General features: G+C 43.3%; 1 protein-coding gene across 3 annotated transcripts in view; it reads right to left on the minus strand.

The window, feature by feature from the left end:
* Positions 1–810: 810 nt before the first annotated feature.
* The window catches only part of SYAP1 (synapse associated protein 1), a 28067-nt gene continuing 5498 nt past the window's right edge, over positions 811–23379 (minus strand). Inside the window, exons 2-9 of one of the 3 annotated variants that reach the window (XM_025857593.2) lie at positions 21963–22081; positions 21123–21189; positions 16813–16886; positions 12756–12895; positions 5948–6096; positions 4489–4547; positions 3932–4079; positions 811–968 (exon numbers count right to left, since the gene is read on the minus strand). In XM_025857593.2, the coding sequence (XP_025713378.1) occupies positions 844–968; positions 3932–4079; positions 4489–4547; positions 5948–6096; positions 12756–12895; positions 16813–16886; positions 21123–21189; positions 21963–22081 (881 nt within the window). In that variant the 3' untranslated portion in view covers positions 811–843. Of the gene's footprint in view, positions 972–3931; positions 4080–4488; positions 4548–5947; positions 6097–12755; positions 12896–16812; positions 16887–21122; positions 21190–21962; positions 22082–23379 lie in introns of all 3 variants that reach the window. The other 2 variants (XM_025857592.2, XM_025857594.2) reach the window with 2 other exon arrangements.

Genomic DNA, 23379 nt, shown 5'->3' on the forward strand with positions numbered 1-23379 from the left:
ACAGTTTAAGACAAACAAAGCTGAAACATTTATAGGTGATGACGATTTAAACAAAAACAAGAGACTGTAAGGTGAATGGGTTTATGAAGGTCATTAATATAAAAAGGACAAAAGGCCCCGCTTTCTACAAAAACTGTGACGTGGAATTTAGGAAAGCAATGATATTAAACGTGGTATAGTTAAAACAAACAAACAAACAAACAAACAAACAACACAAGAAAGAAAAGGCCCTAGAGAAAAACAAATGCTTTTGCACAGTATTTCTCAATGTCAAATTGTGTGATGTTTACACTATGAAAATCAACACAATTATCTTACCTTTTGGCTTCTAGAGGGAATTTTAGAAAATACCTACCAAGAAAATAGTCTTGAAAGTGCTTCTTCTTAAGTTCTTTGGTACAGTTTGGTCATTGTGATAGTTATCAATCCATTAAGTAAGTACTTCAACAAATACATGTATCAGTGAAAATGCAACAAGTAGTACAAATGTGTAGGAAAAAACAATTGAAGAATAAATTATAATTCTGACCTCATGGAAAACAGAACTCTAAAATTTTACTTGCATTTCTGTGGCAAAGATATACATAGTGACTACACGAATATCTCTAACTAGGTTTATATTAAAGAAATATTACATAAAACATCCCTTTTTGATTATTAGAATAACTGTTCTATATATTTTTTATAAACGCAAAAAAGGCAAATTTCAGCTTGAAAAAAGAATAATCTTGAATTTTATAGTTATACCAATCTTTTTTGCCTTCTGATTCAGCGAGTGTCGTCGTCTAGAATTTAATGTCAGTTACAGACTGTTAAGCATTATTCTTTTATTTCAGGAAAGAGCTAATTTTCCTCCTGCAGCATTTTCTCTATTTCCTTATCCCAGTTTTCATCTCGTTTCTCTGATTCTGTCACCACTTCATATTCCTGAAGTTCCTGTTGTAGTTCTTTTTCCCAATCTGCAGAATCTTCTGAAAGAAACAAATGAGAAGGAAAAGATTCTCTCTGAATTCACAATGCTGGTTTTAACAACTCAGTCAAGTATAATTCCCTGTGGAAGTCCTAGCCATGATAATTTTTAACATCTCAAGCTTCCTCGCCATGTGTGCTCAGAAAAACTGACCAAATTTTAACAGTAACCCAAGGGAAATATGATTAGAAAGATAAATCGGTTAAGTGCTGTACGTTTGGGTGTTACTTTGATTTCTAAAACCTCTGCTTTTCCTTATATTTAAATGGATAGTTGATAATTAATATTTGGTTGCAAATTAATCTTTACCACTATTAAGGATGACGATGGTAGGAAAAAACAGCTAACATTTCTTGAGCAATCACTGAGCTGGGACGGTGCTAACTTCTTTCTACATATCACTCCCCTGCCCCCATTTTTTTCCATCCTTAGATCAATCCAGGGACTAGATACACTGCTGCACATTTTATAGGTTGGAAAACAGAGGCTTAGAGAGGTTAAGTGACTTGCCCAAGAACACACAGCTTGATAGCACCAGGCATCCAGATGGAGCCAGATCTGCAGGCTTCATAGTCTGTGCATAAGAACTTTAGCAGTAGTTTTCCTAGAGTGGCAATGGATGCCAGAACCTGAAGTCAGAAGGCCTCTTGATGAAGCCTGGCCCCTCACACTGGGCTCCATCTAAGCTCTCACATTCCTCTTCTGTGCTGAGATTCAGAACTGCAACTTTCCACTTAGAACCTCAATGTATGTGTGTGTTGTGTGTGTGTGTGTTTGTGTGTGTGTGTGTGATGTGTACGTGTACATATATGTATGTATGTAGACGATAAGACAACTGCTATGTGGTGTTACGAAATAGAAAACAAACCAGCTATTTGAAAAGTAAAGCTAAAATTCATTTTCATCTTTTTTTTTTTTTAAGATTTTAAGTAATCTCTATGCCCAATGTGGGGCTCGAACTCACAACCCTGAGATCAAGAGTCACACGTTCCACTGACTGAGCCAGCGGGCACCTCCATTTTCTTCTTCTTTTTTTTAAAAAAGATTTTATTTATTTATGAGAGAGAGCACAAGCAGGGGATGTGGCAGGCAGAGGGAGAAGAGACTCCCTGCTGAGCAGGGAGCCCGATGCGGGACTCGATCCCAGGACCCTGAGATCACAACCTGAGCCGAAGGCAGACGCTTAACCAACCGAGCCACCCAGGCATCCTTCTATTTTCTTCTTTTAAAAAACAAACCTTGGGACACCTGGGTGGCTCAGTCATTAAGCATCTGCTTTCGGCGCAGGTCATGATCCCAGGGTCCTGGGATTGAGTCCCACGTCGGGCTGTTTGCTCAGCAGGGAGTCTCCTCCCTCTGCCTGCTCTGAGTGCCCCTCCTTCTGCTTGCGCTCCCTCTGACAAATAAATAAATAAAATCTTTAAAAATAAATAAATACATACATACATACCTTAAACTTAGTAGTTATAGAGAAAACAAAAACCAAATGTTTTAATTTTTCTTGGCAGTGGAGACTCAAGGGAAAGGACACAGTGTGTTGCTTGGCAAACCACCAATGTCACAAATATTTATTAGGGGCTGGCTGGGTGCCAGACCCCATGTCAGGTACTGTGGGGTAACAAAAAAAAGGTGTAACTGCCCTTGAGGAACTTACAGTTTAGCTCGGGGGCCAAGACAATGAATATATAAAAGAATATTATGTGGTCCAAATTATAACTCGGGCAGGAATTCAATGCAAGAACAGCTTGCCCAGAGCATCCAGCCAGCACCTTATGACTCCTGCCTCAGGGCCATTTCCAGTTTCCTGTGGGGCCTGTGCTACCAGTCATCACCGGCAAAAAGGGAACCAGCGCGCAGTCTGCTCTAGCTATCGCCTCCAACACCCGGGGCTCTCGCCTCCAACACCCGGGGCTCTTGCCCAGTGTCCTTCCGCAGTGGCTAGCAGCCATCTGCATGAGAAACAGATGGGGGTGGGAGGGGTCTGAGGTACCTAGCGAGTCCAAGTTTTCACTTCCCCTCTGGCCTCTCTTTCCCCCAGAAGCTCTTCCCTCCTCCTTCCTTCCCAATTCTTTCCTCCAAAGTCCCTCCACAGTGTGCCATCAGGGTTCCAGTTCACCTCTGGGAGGCTAGTTTTCTCACGGGTGTTCTCTGTACAAATGGGGGAGAGCTGGCTTCCTGAGTACATTGTAAGTCTCAGAAGGCTTCATGAAACACTCTTCATTTGATGATGATTAACCCGAGCCTTTGCTTTTCATCCAGTAGAAAGCCAGTCATTTGTCCTGATGTGCCAAAGAAAGCAGCCGACCCCAACCCCACTTGTACTTTGTCTCTAAATTACTATTTTTTTTAAAGGCAGCATGCTCCTTCCCAGAAGCAATGCTCTTGTGGCACACAGCAGCAGGAAAAAGAATCTTCTACATAGAAGTATAAAGCCAACGGGCTCCTGGGTGGCTCAGTCGGTTAAGTGTCTGCCTTTGACTCAGATCATGACCTCAGGGTCCTGGGATCAAGCCCCATGTCGGGCTTCCTACTCATTGCGGAGCCTGCTTCTCCCTCTGCCCTTCTCCCTGCTCATGTGCACACGCTCGCTCTCTCTCAAATAATAAAATCTTAAAAAAAAAAAAAAAAGTATAAACCCAAGTAGAAGGCTGGAGGACTGTGTCTCTAAGTGAAAGGGTGTGCACTCTTTGTCGCCTGTTGCTGGCCACATGTTCTTGGGGCTGAGGTGCCTTGGACCAATCACTTATCCTCTCTGGGCTCAGTTTCTCCTCTCTACACTCCTGTGCATGCTTAAGGCAGAGGGATGTGAGGTCTGGTCATGTGTGCTAGAATCTACCTTCTAACAGGGAAGCGATTCTGACGCAGAAGTTACAGTATGTTTGTATGTCTGCTTCAGAATGACATTTTCTATAATCAACTTCGGAATCGGAAAAGAGCACAGCTATTTTGTTTGTCTGGTACCTTCTAGAACGGCTGTCTCCTCCTCCTTTTTGTCAAGAACCAGTTGCTCCATTTCCTTTCTCAGATCCTCCTGATTTAAGTTACAGGCATCAAAGGCGTCACTGACAAACTCAGAAACCCCTGGGCTGGTCGAAATCTCCTCTTCATCCTGAAATGCAACAAAGGAGCTCTGGGAATGGTTTTCTAAGCGGCATTAGAAAAAGCGTCCCTTTCGTCTCCTTCCTCTGCTAGTCAGATGCTCACTGCTCTCCAGCCTTCTAACCTGTGCAGCTGCTTGGGAACCAGATGAACTATCACCTGAGTCCACTATGCTCTCTCACAGTTTGGGTCACTCCAGTCATTCAGTCTAATTCCCGGGAGCACATCTAAGATGACTGATACCAGGGAATCACCTCATGTCTCAGCTACAGGTCCCTAACTGTGCAAGTGCTGGACCCCTCTTCTTCAAAACAGGTAAGTCCCATATTCATAAGCAGTTTCAAATGGGATCTGAGATAGTTAACACAAAGATACTTCATTTCCAGACAACTACTAGATACAATGTAAAACTGTATTACCTCTTGAGTTTTAAGCTGAGATTTGATTACGACAGGTGGCGTTTTGGGCCGTACTGCCTCTAAGAAGTGAGAATAAAAGAGACAAAAATTGCTTGATTCAATTCTGAATACATATTATAGTAACAACTAAAATATCCACAAGTATGATGATACTAAATAATTTTCAGAAATGAGCTTTTATGTTATGCTTTCAAGAAATACCTAGGTGAGACCATTTCAACCTCTTTCTTCTGGGAATTTTTTTTTTTTTTTAATGTCATCATATTTGATGCCCTTCATATAAGATTTCCAAGCAGGAAATAAATTTTGACCTCAGTGTTAGCTGAAATCAAATTCAGGAATAGATCTGCTCCTTCTTTTAGGGTACTGAGAATTCAGTTATTTATCAAATTTTCCATTTGTCACGAATGCTAGGAAGCACAGAGCAAAGTGCAACACTCAGTCACAGCTTCCCCTCTTTCTCCTGGGCCGCATTTTCTTTCTTATGAACCTTACTAGGTGTGTAGTCTTTACTGAATCCTGTCTTAAGCCCATTTTGTAATGTAGGCAGTATTTGGTAAAATGGCATTTTCTAATAAAATCAATGAAAACAAATAGTTAAGAATAATAGACAACTGGGATTCTTTTTAACATCTATATGCAAAATGCCAAATTTTACTGTGTAGAGCAACTTCATTACATTTCCCTGACCCTAAATGCAGTGTCAGCTTCTCTTCGGGTGCTCTGTACAACCTGTGCCTTAGGATACATGATGCATAATTATTTAAAATTCCACGAACAGGTTAAGTCTCTAGTTGTAATCAGTACCTACACACAGGTGTTCATGAAACGTTAAAAATATGACACAAAATACCTTTCATTTTTTAATACCTTTCTGATTTTCATTACTATTACAGATCTTAAATTGCTGCTGGTATTATAAAACACTTCCCCAACAACCAGGGGTCAACTGTCACAGTAAAAGTCCGATGTGCACCATAATGGTGCCTAGCTCTGGGCTAGACACTGGTAACTTGGAGTGGGATGGAGCTCAGTTCTGCTCTACAGAGTACAGTACTAGGGGAGCAGCGGCTTGAATGGAAGGCAGAGAAACAAAGAAAAGCGGTGCACTGAATCGGTAGAGGAAAGAAGGTATAAAATCATAAAGGGCAAGGAAAGAGATGGGAAAATGACTAGTGACCGAGGGAGAAATAAAAAGGAAGTAAAAACCCTGAAGAACAAGAAAAAGAAAGCAAAGGAGAGCAAAGCTTGGGGAAGATGTGTGAGCAGGGTCAGAGAGAGGGCAATGAGAATGAATATTCCTCTGGAAAGGAAAGAGTTTTCCAGAAGATGACAATGACATTTTTGGTACATAAAAGATGACAAGCTCATGAGAGTCTCTAAGAATATTTTTAAAGTAACTCTTTTCTTTTCTTTTTTTTTTTTTTTTTACACACAGCAAAGTCTTCTCTGAACATACCTGCCAGTGGCAGGTCCTCCTCAGTGCCATGGCTCTTCTCCTCCTTCCCGGAGGCCTGCTGCTGGGCGGCCAGGGCTGTGAGCTGGGCTGACTGCTTAATCAGGGAGACGCGGTAAAAGTAGTTCCTCCAAAACACGTCTTCCTTCACGCTTTTCAGGACAGACAACACCACATTTGAGAATGCATGCAACACATACACATGCATGCAGGGGGTTATTTGTTTTAGTGGAGGCGGGAAGAGATGATTTTTGGGGGGGCATTTTCAAATCTGAGTGAGGCTCAAAGGAGACTCTCACTTGCTTTTGAACTGCAAGCTGCGGGACAGGATAAAAAGAACAGCTACTTTCTCCAAGGCGGCAAAGGACAACTTACAGAGCACCAATGAAACCTCTGCATTTCCTGGTATTTTAACGACACCAACACTGCCCTCAGCAGAGGAAAGAGGCACTGTTGAGAGACCGGCACACCAACCCGCGAGGCTGCGAACGCAGCCTGGACTGCACTGTATTTTGCTGTTTACCGAATGATTAAGAGCCTTCAAGCAGTGACAAGAAAAGGATTGTGGGTGTTGCTCATTACGAAAGTAAACGTCTGGCAGCATGCAAATAACTAGCAATCAGTAAGAGTTAGCAGGGAGGTGGGAGAGGACTGACAAGAAGACTAAAGTGCAGTCCAAGCCAAGAACCCTCCGTGGTCCTCAAACTTGTCTGCATATGAGAATCACCTCGCAGGGGGTGCTGGTGACCAAGCTGGGTAAGGTGAGCGTCCACATGGGGGTGGCCTGGAATGGGGAATGACAGCCTGAGCTGGGAGAGGAGGGTGTCTGAGCAGGGGAGGGGGTGCTGGCAAAAATGGAAGACCGGTTACACGCAGGGGGCTGATCAATTAAATAGAAATATTAAGGACAGTGCAAACCAAGTTTCTCATGGTCAGAGAAGGGAGTTACAAACACTGAAAGGAAAATTCTAGAATGATCCCTGTGGTGAGGTAGCACCATGAATACATGGTTTTCATCCAATAGAGATGCAAATGAGTGTATGTGTATACACACGAGCACACAAATATTCCCTAGCTCTGTCTGCTGAGCAGACCAAGGAGTAGTGATACCCCAATAGCAATGAACATGACTAGTGCTCAGATCTTGGTGTCTGTACACCATTTTCCACTAAAATGAACCAGATCTCTTTGGAGAAGTAGCCAATTCCAGGGTTACAAAGGACAGAACAAGATGAGCCTGGATTACCCCAGACCAGAAAGCAAGGAAGCACTTAAAGAATGATGAGAATGAGTCAAAAAGACACAGAAGCCAACTTGGAATGGGCTCCCACTGGCCGAGCTGGTGACATTTTGAGCATCAAAGTACACAACGATAGCAACGGATTATAACCCCTGCATAAAACAGAACCATGAGTCTATACAGATACAAATAAATATATGAATACGTTCAAAGTCTGATAAGGAATGGAATATTTTTACAGAGTTCAAAGCACCTCTCCAGAAAATACTAATTTCAAAGAGGAAAGAAGTAACTTTACAGTCAAGAAGTCTGGCAGAAACCACCTTCATCAAGTGAAGTGACCAAAGTGTGGAGACAGTAACGGGACAAAATGGCAGTGTGTACCACCTGACAGGATGCAACAGACTGAAGGAGACTGACGAGACATGAAAACTAAATGCAACATGTGAGTCTGTACTGGATCCTTTTGCTAAAGAGGATATTGGGACAAATGATAAAACTTGGGGCGCCTGGGTGGCTCCGTTGGTTGAGCGACTGCCTTCGGCTCGGGTCATGCTCCTGGAGTCCCACATCGGGCTCCCTGCTCAGCGGGGAGTCTGCTTCTCCCTCTGACCCTCTTCCCTCTCGTGCTCTCTATCTCTCATTCTCTCTCTCTCACATAAATAAAAATCTTTGAAAAAACAAAACAAAACAAAACAAAACAAAACAAAAAAAACTTGAATGGGGTCTGAGAATCAGATGGCAGTAATGCATAAATGACCGTTTCCTGATTTGGATGGTTATGTAGGAAAAGCCTTGTTTGTACGAAATATACACTAAAGCAGTCAGGACTGATGGAGCATCAGGTCTCGAATGAGTGGAAAGAGAAGTTTTTATGCGAAACCTCCAGCCTTTCTATATAAAGGTGTGATTGTTTAAAAGTAAAAAACAACATTGATGACTATGCTTACCTCAGAGCAATTAAATAAAATCTTGAGGGTGGAAGGCAAAACAAAACTCAACAAAAAACATAAAATGTTCACCCTTGGGGCGCCTGGGTGGCTCAGTCGTTAAGCGTCTGCCTTTGGCTAGGGTCATGGTCCCAGGGTCCTGGGATCGAGCCCCACATCGGGCTCCCTGCTCCGCGGGAAGCCTGCTTCTCCCTCTCCCACTCCCCCTGCTTGTGTTCCCTCTCTCTCTGCGTCTCTCTCTGCCAAATAAATAAATAAAATCTTAAAAAAAAAAATGTTCATCCCTATCACCTAACTAGCAATGGCTTTGGGGACCTGTGGAGTATGTGCAGGGCTTTTTTTTTGCCAGCAGGAGTCACTCATTTTGTGTTCCCAAAACATTTTGCTAGTAGAAGTGACAAAACGGTAGCAGAATGCCTCTCTACCCCCTGGTTTACTTGAAGGGATGCAGGGTCTTAGAATGGTGAGAAACTTGGGGAAGAAAGCATGACTGAAAAAGATTTTGAAGGAATAGAAGAAAATCAATGAGAACTAAGAGAAAATTCTGAGATGCAGGCTTATGGATGAAGACAGGACTTGCCTTAGGTAAGACATAAGAACACACAGTTGTCACATCTGTGAATGGTGAAGCTGGGCCAGGAGACTAGCTTTTTAAGTGACAGAGGCTAGCCTTTTTTTTTTTTTTCCTTTTTTAAGAGAGGGAGTAGGGGAGCGAGAGAGAATCTTAAGCAGGTTTCACACCCACCATGGAGCCCAATGTGGGGCTCGATCTTACAGCCCTGAGATCGTGACCTGAGCCAAAATCAAGAGACGGACGCTTAACCAACTGAACCAACTAAGTGCCCCAACAGAGGCTGGCTTTTTTAAGCAACAGAGGCAAAATACAAGATTATCTACACAGGCTAGGCTAGGTAACAAGATGACATACTGCTAGATGCAGCCCATCTTTTCTTTCATTAATTCCACCAATATTTACTGAGTGCCACATGCATCAAGCCCTATCCAGGTGATTCAGGGACGAATAAACCAAGTTATCTGCCAACACAGATGGTCACAGGAATAATGACCTCTTACTTGTTAAGTTCTTACTATGCCAAGTAAATGACAAGTAGCATTTCCCAAACTCATGTGGTCTCACGATTCTCTTTTCTTTATAACATCTCTTGGAAATAGTTCAGCAGGAGGGAGGCGTGGCTTAAAAGCAGTTTGTGAGGTATTACAGTCAACCACAAGTTTAACTGAGCAAACAAGAGTATGCTGCAGCCACTAGAAAAGCTAACAAAATCTTAGGCAGCATTAAAAAGCAACACAAGGAGCACCTGGGTGGCTCAGCTGGTTAAGTGGCTGACTTTTGGTATCAGCTCAGGTCATGATCTCGGGGTCGTGGGATCGAGCCCTGTGTCAGGCTTCCCGCTCAGCAGGGAGGCTGCTTCAGGATTCTCCACCCCCAACCCTGTCAATAAGTAAAATAAATAAATCTTTAAAAAGCAATACAATAAATACCTGTAGTGTGCTCTTCTGTAATTAGACAACACTTTATATTCACTTCGGAGAACTCACTTTTGGAGCTGGATGGTGAGGGGGTATAGAACTGAAGATACCCCAGAGAACAAAAAAAAAAAAGAACTGGGGCTCTTTACCTGGATAAGTTCAAGAATCCTACACTGTTAACATCACAGTTAGACAGAAGTGAGCTTAGCTTCCCGTGAGGTAGTGAGCTGCCTGAATGTTTTCAAAGTCACTTAATTCTGAGCTCTACGAAATATCCAAAATGAAACAGGTGTACCACCAATCTTCAGCAGATTATGGGCAATGTTTGCTCTCTTAATAGAAACAAACATCTGGACTATTTCCTTTCCCAGAGTCTCTCCCTCTTGATGTAAGAGAAAGTGGTCACAGAGGCACACTAGAGAAATATTCTGTTACACTCTGGACAGAGTCACAATGCGCATGACATAATAAAGATTCTGAGAGGGGCACCTGGGTGGCTCAGTCAGCTTAGGTGCCTGCCTTCGGCTCAGGTCACGATCTCAGGGTCCTGGGATAGAGCCCCGCATCGGGCTCCCTGCTCAGTGGGGAGTCTGCTTCTCCCTCTCCCTCTGCCCTTCTCCCCTGCTCGTGCACACACTCTCTCTCTAATAAATAAAATCTTAAAAAAAAAAAAATTCTGAGAAGCCCTATGATAAAGAAAACCATGAAACATAGCAACTCCCAAATGTCTATCTTACCACTTATGCTTTCATGGACTATTTTAAGGCATTAGAATGCTGTAAACACCCTCTGAGAAACAATGGGCATAGGTCAGTCCCAGGCTGGAAAGGACTTGTGATTTTTCTACTGTCGTCAGAGTGAAGGCCTCAGAGGGTGTTTGTGATGCAAGAGTCCTGGCTCATGCCAGCACTGGTGTTGCAGGGAAGTGTTCACGCACTAAAAGGTCTTTTGAAATACAGAGCAAGTGTTTGTTCTGAATGATTTTCTAAATTGTTCCTGGGTAATGATGGCTTCTGTTTACAAAAAGTGTCTCAAATGATCAAAGTTGCACTTCTGCATGCCAGAGAGGAAAGTCCAGAAGTCCTGGATTTGTGTGTGATGATGGCTCATTTGTTTTATTATGGAAGTTTCAACAAAAACAAAAGTGGAGCGACTAGGACAAAGAAGCCCCGATGTACCCGGGACCTAGCCAACAATCACCAGTATTTTGCCAATCAGGTTTTATCTATGCTCCTCTCCCCTGCACGCATGCCTTTCTCTGGGTGTGGGATGGAATATTTTATGGCAATGCCAGATATTACAGCCTTTCATCCACAAATATTTCAGTATGCATTTCCAACAGAAAAGACTTATAAAAAGTGATAACCCTAATTTCTAAAATCATCCCTAACAGAATTAACAATAGGAAACTGGAATTATATTACTCAACAATTTACCTAGCCAGCAACAAACTAGAAATACTATTTGCCAAATACCAACTCTCCAAATCTTTTAAAAACTCTAGAATTACTCTCAGCCGTAAGGAGTCCAGAATTGTCAACAAGCAAAGCTATGGAACCAAAGCTGGCTACACGCCTGCTGTTGAGTACCCCAGGCCACACGATCCAGCATCCCCGGGCCTCTGGACAGTCTCCCAGAGTTCTGGCAGGGAGCCCACCGTGTGGCCCGTGGTGATTCGAATGGTCTTCAAGTTGATGGAGACTTTAGGTACAAAGCCCACCTGAATTCCAGAGCTTTGCTACTTTTCTCTCAGGAGGAGGCAGTTATTCAGAATAGGTATAACCTCAAATTCTGAGATGAAAGAGAGCCCAACAGATATATATACACATGAACTGTTCAAAAGGCAACTCTCAGGGTTTTGTGAGCAAAATAGTAAAGAACAGATCAGATGATAATTTTTTGATATCCTTCACTAAAAATAGCTACTTTATTTATTTTGTTTAATCTCTACCCCCAATGTGGGGCTCGAACTCATGACTCTGAGATCGAGTCATGCCAGCCAGGTGCCCCAAAACTAGCTACTTTAGACACAATCTAAGAATTAGATTTGTAATGAGATTTTAGCCATATAACACATACTCTTCTTTTTAGGAGGGGAGGGGAAGGCTACAAAACTTCACCACCAACACGTTGATAATTATGAAGAGTTTCACTACAAAGTAAACATAAGTGAAAGGTTCAATATAACTGCTGTTCCAAGTCCGCAAGAACACTTGTTCTTCTCACACAGACAGAAGAACTTGGCTTCCATGTGAACCAAAGGACTAGCAAATATTTGTTAAAACTCCTGTTTGGGGGCGCCTGGGTGGCTCAGTTGGTTAAGTGTCTGCCTTCGGCTCAGGTCATGGTCCCAGGGTCCTGGGATCAAGCCCCGCATCGGGCTCCCTGCTCAGTGGGGAGTCTGCTTCTCCCTCTGCCTGCCGCTTTGCCTACTTGGGTTCTCTCTCTCTGTCAAATAAATAAATAAAATATTAACAACAAAACAAAACAAAACCCTCTTTGGCCAGCTAAACATAGCACAATGAACACGTATTTATTTGTGCTCCCTTTGAAAACACTTGTAAACTAACAGAAAAGGCATTCAGTAGATAAAATCCACATGACAAAGAGAACTGGCGAGAAAACCACAGTGGAAGCTGGAAAGGTGAAGGGCGAAGCGTAATTTACCCTGCAGACGAGTGAGCACTGCAGCGAGCCGCACGCAGAGAGGACAGGCCTCAAGAACAGGCCTGTCCACCGGGTGTCTGCTCGCAAAGACCTGGGGACACGAGGCAGCAGGCGTCTCTGAAGGCTGGTGCAGGCTGGGCTCAGGACAGGAGGAGTGGTGGCAAGGCCCCCCAGGAGCGGCCTGCTGCCGTGACTCCCGCGCTGCCCCTGCCAGCCAGGGTCTGCGCTCCCACGCAGTGGGGAGCGACAGTCCACTCCGAGCCAAGCCACTCCACACTTGGGCTCAGGCAGGAGAGAGACAGAGAGACAGAGAGACAGAGAGACAGAGAGACAGCAAGAAGGCAAGTGAGCGAGCTAAAGGGCCACAGAGCCTGTTCTCAAGGAGAGAGAGTAGGAAACCATTCCACAACTTTTCCTTGATACTGTGCATAGCGCTACTCCGGCTCAGGAACACACTGCTTACAGTTTAGGAACAAGGGCGAATCTCATCCTGCTCAGCAGCTCGTCCTCTTGAAGCATGACCAGGGCGACGGGATACATCTGGTCAAAGTCAAAATTAAACTGCACTCCAGCTGGAGGGTCACGAAGGAAATTCCTCTTGTCCTTTGATGAAAAGGGGAAAAACATGCAGGAAACCATAGGATGCAATTAATATGTAACAATGCATCACTGATTTGACAGATACTGAATTCTCCTAAAGATTTCAGCCACAAAGTCCATTGAGGTATCTATTAACCTGTCTGCTTAAGAGAGCGGAGAATGACTGATCCTGTCACATATTTAACAGTCTCAACTGAAGAGAGCCTCATGGGAGGCCAGGAAATTCAGTCGTGCAATTAGCAAAATTAGAGTTTGAAATTGTATGAACACGTTTGTTTCCGTGAGCACCTTTAGGTATGTGAAAACTAGTGTAGAATAATCTTAGAAAATTGGCTACTTAAATCTTAGAAGCTGGCTACTAAAAGCACCAGTCAGTTTCATCTCATCTTGCCCATGTTAGATTTTAACAGTATTTTTGCTTTTGGAGAATTCCTACATTAAAGCAAGAACAAATCTGAACCTAAATGGATTTTAGTTATTTTACCTTCTAGCCTAAAAATTGCAAAGCCTAAAATTGCCCCATCAAGTTTCACCTGGATCTCTACAGCAGCCGCTGAAGGAGTAGCTGTCTCCAGTCCCACTTTTCTCACCCAGAGCAACCCACTTTCTACCCTGCCCAAGAAAAATATGTGTTTTCCCTACCACTAAAATCCTTCAGTGACTCCTTTGTTGCCTTTAAGATGAAACCCAAACTTATCAGAAAGGTATAAAAAGGTCTTCATGACCTGGCTTCCTATCCACCCCTCCACCTGCATCCTACAGTTCAGTCATACCCAAATGCTTACAACACTCCCTATCTGAACCTCAAACCCTGCCCTGCATCCGCCAAACATCCACACACCCTCCTCCCAAGATTCAGTAACAGTTTCAATGTCATCAGTTCTGGGAAGCTTCCCTGAGATCATTCCCTCCCCTCTCCAAAACCAGTGAGATGCCCCTCTCCTCAGTGCCTCGTTACCATCCTGCATTACAGTGCTAATCACAGGGAATGATGCTGTGTGTACTCATCTAGCAGCTGTCCAGTAGGCCTTCAGGCTCTTGATGGGCATGTCTCATCTACTTCCAGTCCTAGGACAAGGATGGCCCAGAGGAGGTTCTAAACACAATTTGCAGAACTGAGTTCTCATAACTACCTAATGACAGCATTATGCCATAAGGGGTGCCCCAACATAAGTAGCTTAAAGGGTTAATCTGCTGTAGGCTCTGAATTGTCCCAACTAGTGCTTGGCAAGTCAGAGAATGTAAGGCAACTCTGGCAGAGACTGCTAATTATCTCCCAGTATCCCTTCCTTCCTTCCTTTTAAGATCACAACTCTTCGGGGGCACCTGGGTGGCTCAGTCGTTAAGCGTCTGCCTTTGGCTCAGGTCATGATCCCAGGGTCCTGGGATTGAGCCCCGCATCCGGCTCCCTGCTCCACGGGAAGCCTGCTTCTCCCTCTCCCACTCCCCTTGCTGTGTTCCCTCTCTCGCTGTGTTTCTCTCTGTCAAATACATAAATAAAATCTTTAAAAAAAAAAAAAAGGATCACAAAACTCTTGAGCTCCTGCTGGGCATGTGGCCACCCAGCCAGAGACCAGATTTCCCAGGCTCCCTGGCATCTAGGAGTGACCATGCATCTAGGTTGCCAAAGGGATGTAGGCCTGAGTCATAGGTACAATTTCTGAGTCTCATCTTTCAGTCTGGCATGCCCACCCACCTCTTTCCCAGTTCCCACAGGCTGGAACACAGCCATGGTCACGGAGCTGCCTTCCCCATAGAGAAGGCAGATAACACCCTAGACTCTGGCATAGGAAAGGATTAAGACAGGAAATACTTGGGTCTGTAGATGACTTCACGGGCAAAGCACATCTACGTGGACCATCTACCTCTGGACTCTCATGTGAGGGAGAAGAAGGGAGGGAGACAGAGTCACAGCTTATTTAACCTTCTGTATTTTTGGATTTCTCTATTATAGCAATTTAGTCTATCTTAACAAATTCAGGAGCCACTATAAAGGATGTACTGAAGTTCATTCAAAGCCTCTGTGCCACGTTAAAATCAGGGGTGCTCTCTTGTAGGCGTGTGTGTGCATCACCCAGTCAGCACCTGTTGTGCTCCAGGCACTGTGTCACCTGCTCAGCAGGGCACAGCACAGATGGGGTCCCAGCCTTCACGGCATTTCTATTCCAGTTGTGGGGTGGGGACGTGGGAAGAGACAGACACAGGCTTAGATTGCTAAGGCTATGAGATAGATGGGGTAACTGGTGGAGGGCTGAAAGGATGGTTAGGGAGGAGGTGCCATTTGAGATGTGATCTTATGAAATGGTGTAGGCTGGGGTTCCAGGAAGAGGGGACAGCAATCACAAGGCACTAAAGCAGGACAAAGCTCGGCTTGCTTGTACATCAGAAACAGTGGCTGGAGTGCTGGGAGGCAGGGAAGTGGGGCACAAGGGAAGAGAGGTGTGCCAAGCCAAGGGCCTTAGAAGCCAGTAGGGGGAACTGAGATCTTTGCCTACAGGAGACGAGATGCCACTGGAAGGCTCTATGTAGGAAAGTGACATGAAGGGATTTATACCATAACTAGACCCCTGTGGCTGCTGATGTGAGCTTGTAGGGAAAGGGCCAAGGATGGGACAGCAGCTGGGATGCTGGAGGCAGATGAGGGCATCAGGACCACGGTGGTGGCAGTGGAGAAGTGGAGTAGAGGTATATTTTGAACACAGCATTGTCAGGATGTGGGTGGGCCCGGGTGTGGGGGTGCGTGTGACCGAAGGAAGACTCCTAGGCTGGTGACTAGAAAAAACTGGTGGATAACTGGAATCTTATTTTAAGATGGAGAAGATGAGGACAGGAACAGGTCGGGGGGGACAGAGGAGCTGTGGGGACTTGACTGGTGAGTATCCGATGTTTGCCCTCAAATGACAGTTTCACTGTCCCAATTCACTTCTGGAGAAAAGCATTATGTGACATCAGCATCAAGTTTGGCCATAACACAGTAAACAAAACACATGGGGTTCACACTGAACTCATAATGGATGCTCAGGCCTTTGAAGGATTTACTAATGGAAAAGAAAAAACCATAAAATGTCCTGGGGGAGGGCAATGGAAGGGAAGGAAAGAGCCCAGTTCTCTGTCTGTTTCCTAGGCTGAAGTTCCATTTATGACTTTAGCTAAAAAAAAAAAAGAGTGGATTAAAAACAAAGCTTGAAAGCCACTGATACAGTAAAAGCCCTATTTGCTGAGTCCTATGCCAGGCAGGCTCCTGGGTGCTGAGGACAGAGATCAAAGCCAGCTTCTGCCCACTAAGAATGCACAGCCCAGTTGAGACACATGTTAAGTAGTGAGGGTCACATTTGGGAGTCACATCCTCACCGCTGTATATGGCGATAAAAGCTCCTATCTACCTCACAGGTGTGCGTGAAGCTCAAAGGAGATAATGCTTAAGAAAGTTCTTTCTGAAACTGTCAGGTGCTATACAATTGTTAACTGGTATCACTGTGTTCCCTCTGAAGTCTTGAGAGAAATTTTTGTGGGCCAGCACAGAAAATCTTATTTTTTTTCAATTGCAGTTTCAAATATATGTAACAGTTAAAGAGAAAATTCAGAATACCATCTTTTCATTCAGACAAACTAGAATGCTATCTACAAAATTTATATGATAGCATATCTCAAAGATTATCTTAGTAACATAAAAGAATCCTTTTAAGGCCGAAAGAATTATTTTGTGTAATTAGATTATACTTTACCATTAATAAAAAAGAACTTAAAGAGAAGCAGGTTAAACCTGGAGGGGGGAGACAGGGGGAAAAAAACAGTGAAAGTTGATGTGTACAGTCCTAACATCTCAAAACATTTAAAAAACTGTATAGAAGAAAAACATTCTAAGGATAAAATCACAATAGGAAGAAAGCATTTCTACACAGGGAATCACAGATACTTACAGCTGATAAGGCCAAGATTTGTTGTTGAATTGTTTCTTCATCATTACTATCAACCCATGGGGGCACTGCTGCTTCTAAAGGTTTTTAATAACAAAGAAAAGAGAAAAACAGCTTACAAGGGTTACACTGCAATCTGTGGTTTGAAAGAATGAGAAAGTTTCCACATAATCATTTTAGCAATTTACTAACAAGTTCCAAACATGAACATTCATCGTAATTCCCAGACGTGATATATGACTAAAGCATGTAAGCATTTGGTAAAAAAAAAAATTACTTAAATTACATGGTGGAGAAATGGACAACACCTTGACCAGGTGACCCAAATCATCATCACCAATGAGAAAGAGATGGCCACTGTAGGCCTCCAGATGTGATTATCCTGAGGAGGTCACAACATCATCTATGTGGTATTCTGGCCAAGAATGCATAATCTGAATCTAATCATGAGGAAACATCAGCCAAAGCCCAACTGAGGAATGGTTTATTTAAAAAAAGGAGGGGGGGAGGGGCGCCTGGGTGGCTCAGTCGGTTAAGTGTCTGCCTTCGGCTCAAGTCATGATCCCAGGGTCCTGGGATAGAGTCCCACATCGGGCTCCCTGCTCAGTGGGGAGTCTGCTTCTCCTTCTCCCTCTGCCCCTCCCCCTGCTGGTGCTCTCTCTCTCTCTAATAAATAAAGTCTTAAAAAAAAGGGGGGGAGTATCCTTCCAAAACATGAATGTCCTAAAAGACAAAGACCACGGAAATGTTGCAGATTAAAGGAGGCTAAGACACATGACAAAAGCTACAATACTGTACCCTAGACTGCATGCTGTATTGAGGGGGAAAATGTACAAAGGACATTACTAGGTCAACTGACAAAATTAGAATATGCACATTATATCAATGTTATATTTCCTAAAGCTGTTAACGGGATTGTGTAAGAGAATATCCCTAATTCTTAGGAAACACACACTGAGTGGAACAGAAAAGACAAGACACACAGAGTGAGAAAGAGAGCAAAGGATAAGGCAGATGGAATAAAACCAACAACCTAGGTAGAGGGTGTCAAGGGTGTGCTCAGTACTCCTTTTATACTTGCACATTTCTGTAAATTGAAATTATTTCTAATTAAAAAGTTCTTTTTAAAACGTCACTGTACTTGATTCATGACAAAAGGTGATAAGCAATTAGGAATTGAGAAAAGGGTTGTCAGGACTGAAAGCAAATGAAGAAAGAAATGGGCAAATCAGCGGCAATAAACAATAGGGCCAGGATCTACAAAAGACACATTGTCTTTGGGGCTCACAAGAAAAAGGAGGAGTACAACTTAAGCAGGCTTATAATGCCAGAAAACAAATGGCAACCACTGAGAGGTGAGTCCCAGGGGTTTTCTGCGGAGACCTGGGAGCTGATCTTGGTCTAGGAGGAATTCAGTGGTGGATGTGTGTAGGGGGTATTCAGAGGGAGCAGCAAGTGTGAAAGAGTGGAGACAAAGACCGTGAGTATTTTGCTCATCTGAGCAGCTCTACCGTCTGAACCAGGGCAGCGCAAGAGGGCAGAGCCAAGGCTGTGGAGGTGGGGGTCAGCACAGAAGACAGACATGCAGGGGGTCCTAATCTTTTCGCCAAAACAACCTCCCTTTCTATCATGTTGCAAAAGTCCAATGGAAGAGACATCCTATTGTGTACCAGCTGATAGAAAAGTTATGTGCATGTGTGGATGGACATGTGGACAGACACCTGGCTCATTCTTTGGCTTATCCTAGGCAAGCAAATGTGGCAATTATAATCCAAATTCCGTTAACTATAAGATAAAATAAACATATTTTCATACTTAAAAAAAATCTGGGGTAAAGCCCTTTCAAAACTTTTTTCCAGGGCGCCTGGGTGGCTCAGTTGGTTAAGCATCCGCCCTCGGCTCGGGTCATGATCCCGGGGTCCTGGGGTCGAGCCCCACGTTGGGCTCCCTGCTCAGTGGGGAGTCTGCTTCTCCCTCTGCCTGCCACTCCCCCTGCTTGTACTCTCGCTCTCTCTCTCTCTCTCTCTCCCTCCCTCTCTGGCAAATAAGTAAATGAAATCTTAAAAACAACAACTTTTTTTTCCCCTTACACTATTTACTTTAATATTCTGGCCTCCATTTTAAGTCTATTCACCTTGGACAGCCTCTCCTGGTGTTTCTTACCCTCAGGTGAGGTCCTCTCAAGGCCCAACCTACTGGTACAGATGAGACACCGCCCACCTCCCTGCTCCTCTAAACTGCTCTTTTTAGGGTAAATCAATAGCCTCCTGGTTGTCCAACCCATGGACACTTCCTAGTTCTTTTCTCTCTAGGCCGAGTTTCCTTCTCTGCAAAATGGAGAGAAAAGTACTTCAGAGAGTTACTGTGAGTGTTAAATTAACAAATGCATGCGGGATACTCACACAGTGCCTCTCTTCACGGTCCTTGTAAATGGACCTCTCAGCTGACCTCACTCTCCTTGAAATTCTCCCCTCTCTGGGATTCCATTGCTTCTGTCTCCTAGCTGTTCTCTCTCAGGTAAATGGGCAGTTTTGTGTTTGTTTGTTTGTTTTTTAAATGGCAGGTGTGTTTCATCACTTACCAGCTGAGCAACCTTCAGCAAATCACTTAACCTTGCTAATCCTTCCTTTTACTAAAGAAGATACTGTATAGGGGCACCTGGGTGGCTCAGTCGTTAAGCGTCTGCCTTCGGCTCAGGTCATGATCCCAGGGTCCTGGGATCGAGCCCCACATCGGGCTCCCTGCTCGGCGGGAAGCCTGCCTCTCCCTCTCCCACTCCCCCTGCTTGTGTTCCCTCTCTCTCTGTGTCACTGTCGAATAAATAAATAAAATCTTAAAAAAAAAAAAAAAGAAGATACTGTATATAAAGTACCCACCACTTAGCAGGTGCTCAGGAACTGTCAGTTTCTCCCGTTCCTCCCTTCCCCTCAACACTAGATCTCTGCTCAGCCCTCTTCATGTTTGACACACTTTTCACTGAGGTCACCTACTCTCATGGTTTTTACATGACTTAACTAATAATCTCTACTGGCAGATGGAATTCTCCATGCTTCAAATAGGAATCAACTGCTGCTGCTGGACCCCATTCAGTTAATTTAGAGCAGTTGTGACCAAAAGAACTTTCTGTAATAATGGAAATGTTCCAGATTTGCATTGTCCAATATGGAAGCCGGTAGCTCCCATGGGGCTGTTGGGCCCTTGAAATGTGACTAGTGCAACTGAGCAAGGGCATTTTCCTGATATGCCACCTGCATTCCCTTCTCTGCTTCTGTACATGTTCCTCTCACCTGGGCACCTCAAAACTGAAAGTACCTTCAATCCTTTCACCCTACTGCCTCCAAGTTCCTATCTCAGAGGCTGCAACCAAATCCTACCCCAAGTCTCTAAGCCAGGATCACTTGCACTGCTTCCCACACTGCTTCCCACAAATCACGAAGGTATGCTAATTTGTACAGAGTATTTGTCCCAAAGATCTGCTTTACACCTTGAGTTTACCTAGGCATGACAATGCCTGACTCACCACACGACGAACTAGCTCTTTTTGAATTTGTGGCACTGCTCAAACTGATCGAATTATTTTACCCTTTTGCCAAATTCAAAGACATGAGGCCAGTTTTGTGTTTGAGTACATCCAAACAGCAAAAGTAGACATTCTGAGACCCGATAACTATCAAACATTTAAACGAGCACTTGTCAGTAAAGAAATGTATTGAGGGGCGCCTGGGTTGCTCAGTCGGTTAAGCATCTGACTTCGGCTCAGGTCATGATCTCAGGGTCCTGGGATCAAGCCCTGCATTGGGCTCCCTGCTCTCTCTTTCTCTAAATAAATAAATAAAATCTTTTTTAAAAAAAGGAAGAAAGAAATGTATTGAGTAATTTCTCACAATACCTTGTGACTTTTCACAGCCCCCTGTCACTCCGCTGGAAAGCTCTTTATTTTTTCCTCCCGACGAGAATGGGAATGAAGCCAACTTTTGCTAAGTGCCTATTATGTGTACATCACACATTGTGCTGGACATGTTCTAAACTGAGAAATGAAAGCTCACTCTCTTTCAGAGCCAGCTCCCCAGAGGGGTTGTCACCCGCTGGTCTCACCCTCCATCCCAGCCACAGGGAACAATATCCTTCCTTCCTTTAAAGCCCAAACGTTTATGAGCTTGTCTCCCCAACTAGTGTTTGTGCTACTGAAGGACGGGGCTGTTACTTACACATTTTTGTATTGTCAGAGCCTTAGTGTGGTGTCTGGCACATTAATAGGTGCTCAATAAAATCTGGCAGGTAAATACATCGTGTACAAAAAACCTACATCATACCTGACTTTTTGGTAAGCTGTTCCTCAACAAATTTTTTCTGTTCCTTCTGAAAATCTCCTATAATTGTCTGTTAAAAAATATACAAAGAGTCAAGTTACTTTGAGAACTTTATTATTAGATAAGAATTACATTTAAGATTTGTGAAGTCAGGAGATATTTTATTAATTTTCTTCAAATAAAACGGTTAAAAAAGTAATACTTCCCCCTTTCCCCAACAAACAGAAATTCAACATTCCTGAATTTCAAGTATACAACTCTTTTGTGATGGATTATCTTTTCAAATGCAAAGATAAAATGAGTTAAAAACTGAATTTTTGCTTTATTCCAAAAAAACAATAAAAACCAAGTCAAATCTCATTCTAACAAATAGTACACATAACAAAGCATCTAAATAACAAGCTATCTAAAGTTTAATTGATGACCTCCTTAGTTCAAATAATTCCCAACATAAATGAAATTCCCTGGGCTTGGACCCTACCACTGTAGGAAATGAACAAACTTACTTAAAAGTGTAATTCCTAATGGGCTAGGACTTTAAACACTTAAATGACTGACTCAAAGGCATAAATATTTGGAAACAGTTATAGTTTAAAATTAAATTCACAATATAAAAAGTTTAGTGTTACCCAAAAGTATCAGTGTATTTTAGAATATATTAAAATTAAAACCAAGGTTATTTAAATCATAGCTACTTCTTACACAAAAAGAGAAAAAAAAACCCCCAAGAATCTCAAAACAATATTTTTATCAGAATATGATATCCTACTTGGGTTGATAAAGTTCATAAAAAGGGATAATTATATAAGCTGCTAATCAATTTCAAAAGATGTTTAAATGTACCTTATCAATGATGTCATCTATTTTTCCTTCTTCTACTGATTTCTTTATTGTTTGTGCTGTTTCAGCAACTGATTCAGTTATCTTTTTTGTAGCAGCAGTTGCAAAGCTAAACAGATAGTCTGTAAAGAATAAAAGACAGTCTATGCTCCGTTCAAGTACAATGGTTATTATATTTGTGATTGTTCCCTTAAAGAGCTCTCACGGGAATCTTAAACCACAGGGCACGATTCTTGTTAACTAGGACTTCAAACACTGACAGCACTGACAGTACTGACAGTACTTCACTTTCTGGGTGGGCTAGCCATCCATACCAGGCCTTTAATTTATCTCTTTCAAAAGTGCTAGCATGCTCCCACCCTTCTCCCCCAGTAGCTGTTTCAGACTTGTCTTGCCCTTCTCCAGTCTCTCATTTTAATTTATCTCAGTAGATAATCTTCCTTCCAACTTCACAGATAAGATCAAGGCTCCCTTTCACTTTCCTTCCTTTCCAGACCCTAAATATCCTATTTTATTTTCTCCTTCCCTCTTGTTCAAAGAAAACATGCCCTTCCTTCCCTAGATTAAGCCATCCCGTAATAAATCTGGAGGAATTTTTAATAAATAGAAATCTTGGCAAGCCCTAATATAAACATAAATCCTTAACCTAATAATAATGAGCAAATATGCAGAATAAGATTAAAACTGGAACACGTAGGGGCACCTGGGAGGCTCAGTCGTTAAGTGCCTGCCTTCAGCTCGGGTCATGATCCCAGGGTCCTGGGATCAAGGCCTGCATCAGGTTCCCTGCTCAGTGGAAAGCCTGCTTCTCCCTCTGCTCCCCCTGCTTGTGCTCTTTCTGTGTCCAATAAATAAATAAAATCTTTAAAAATAAAAAAATAAAAAAATAAAAACAGAACTGGAACAGGCAAACTTTCATCTTTACAAAACAAAGCAAAAGCACAAATTTAACTTTCCTGAAAACTTGAAAAGACACAAGTATCAAGGCTCTATTTCAACTATAACATAAAGGTCTGTACGTAGACAAATACTGTTTTTTTAATAATTTTCTTTAAGATTTTATTTATTTGACAGAGAAACAGTGAGGGAGGGAACACAAGCAGGGGGAGCTGGAGAGGGAGAAGCAGGCCCCCCACCGCGCAGGGAGCCCAACGCGGGGCTCGATCCCAGGACCCTGGAGTCATGACCCAAGCCAAAGACAGACGCCCAACGACTGAGCCACCCAGGCGCTCCAACAAATATTGTTTCTAAGTCCACACTGTATACAGCGCAGGCTGCAGGAAGCAACCTCAGGCAGGTTCTGAAGCTGGACTTGCTAGGGGATGCTCCTGGGCAACTGGCCTTCCAATCTCATCTAGTGGGAAATACTCTCTAAGTTAGGGCAGTCTTGCCTTTGCTACTTGCACCTGCTGAGGGGCAG

This window comes from Callorhinus ursinus, unplaced genomic scaffold (genome assembly GCF_003265705.2).
Source record: "Callorhinus ursinus isolate GAN/ISIS: 27379988/994484 unplaced genomic scaffold, GSC_fseal_2.0 scaffold16, whole genome shotgun sequence".
In the NCBI taxonomy this organism is placed as follows: Eukaryota; Metazoa; Chordata; class Mammalia; order Carnivora; family Otariidae; genus Callorhinus; species Callorhinus ursinus.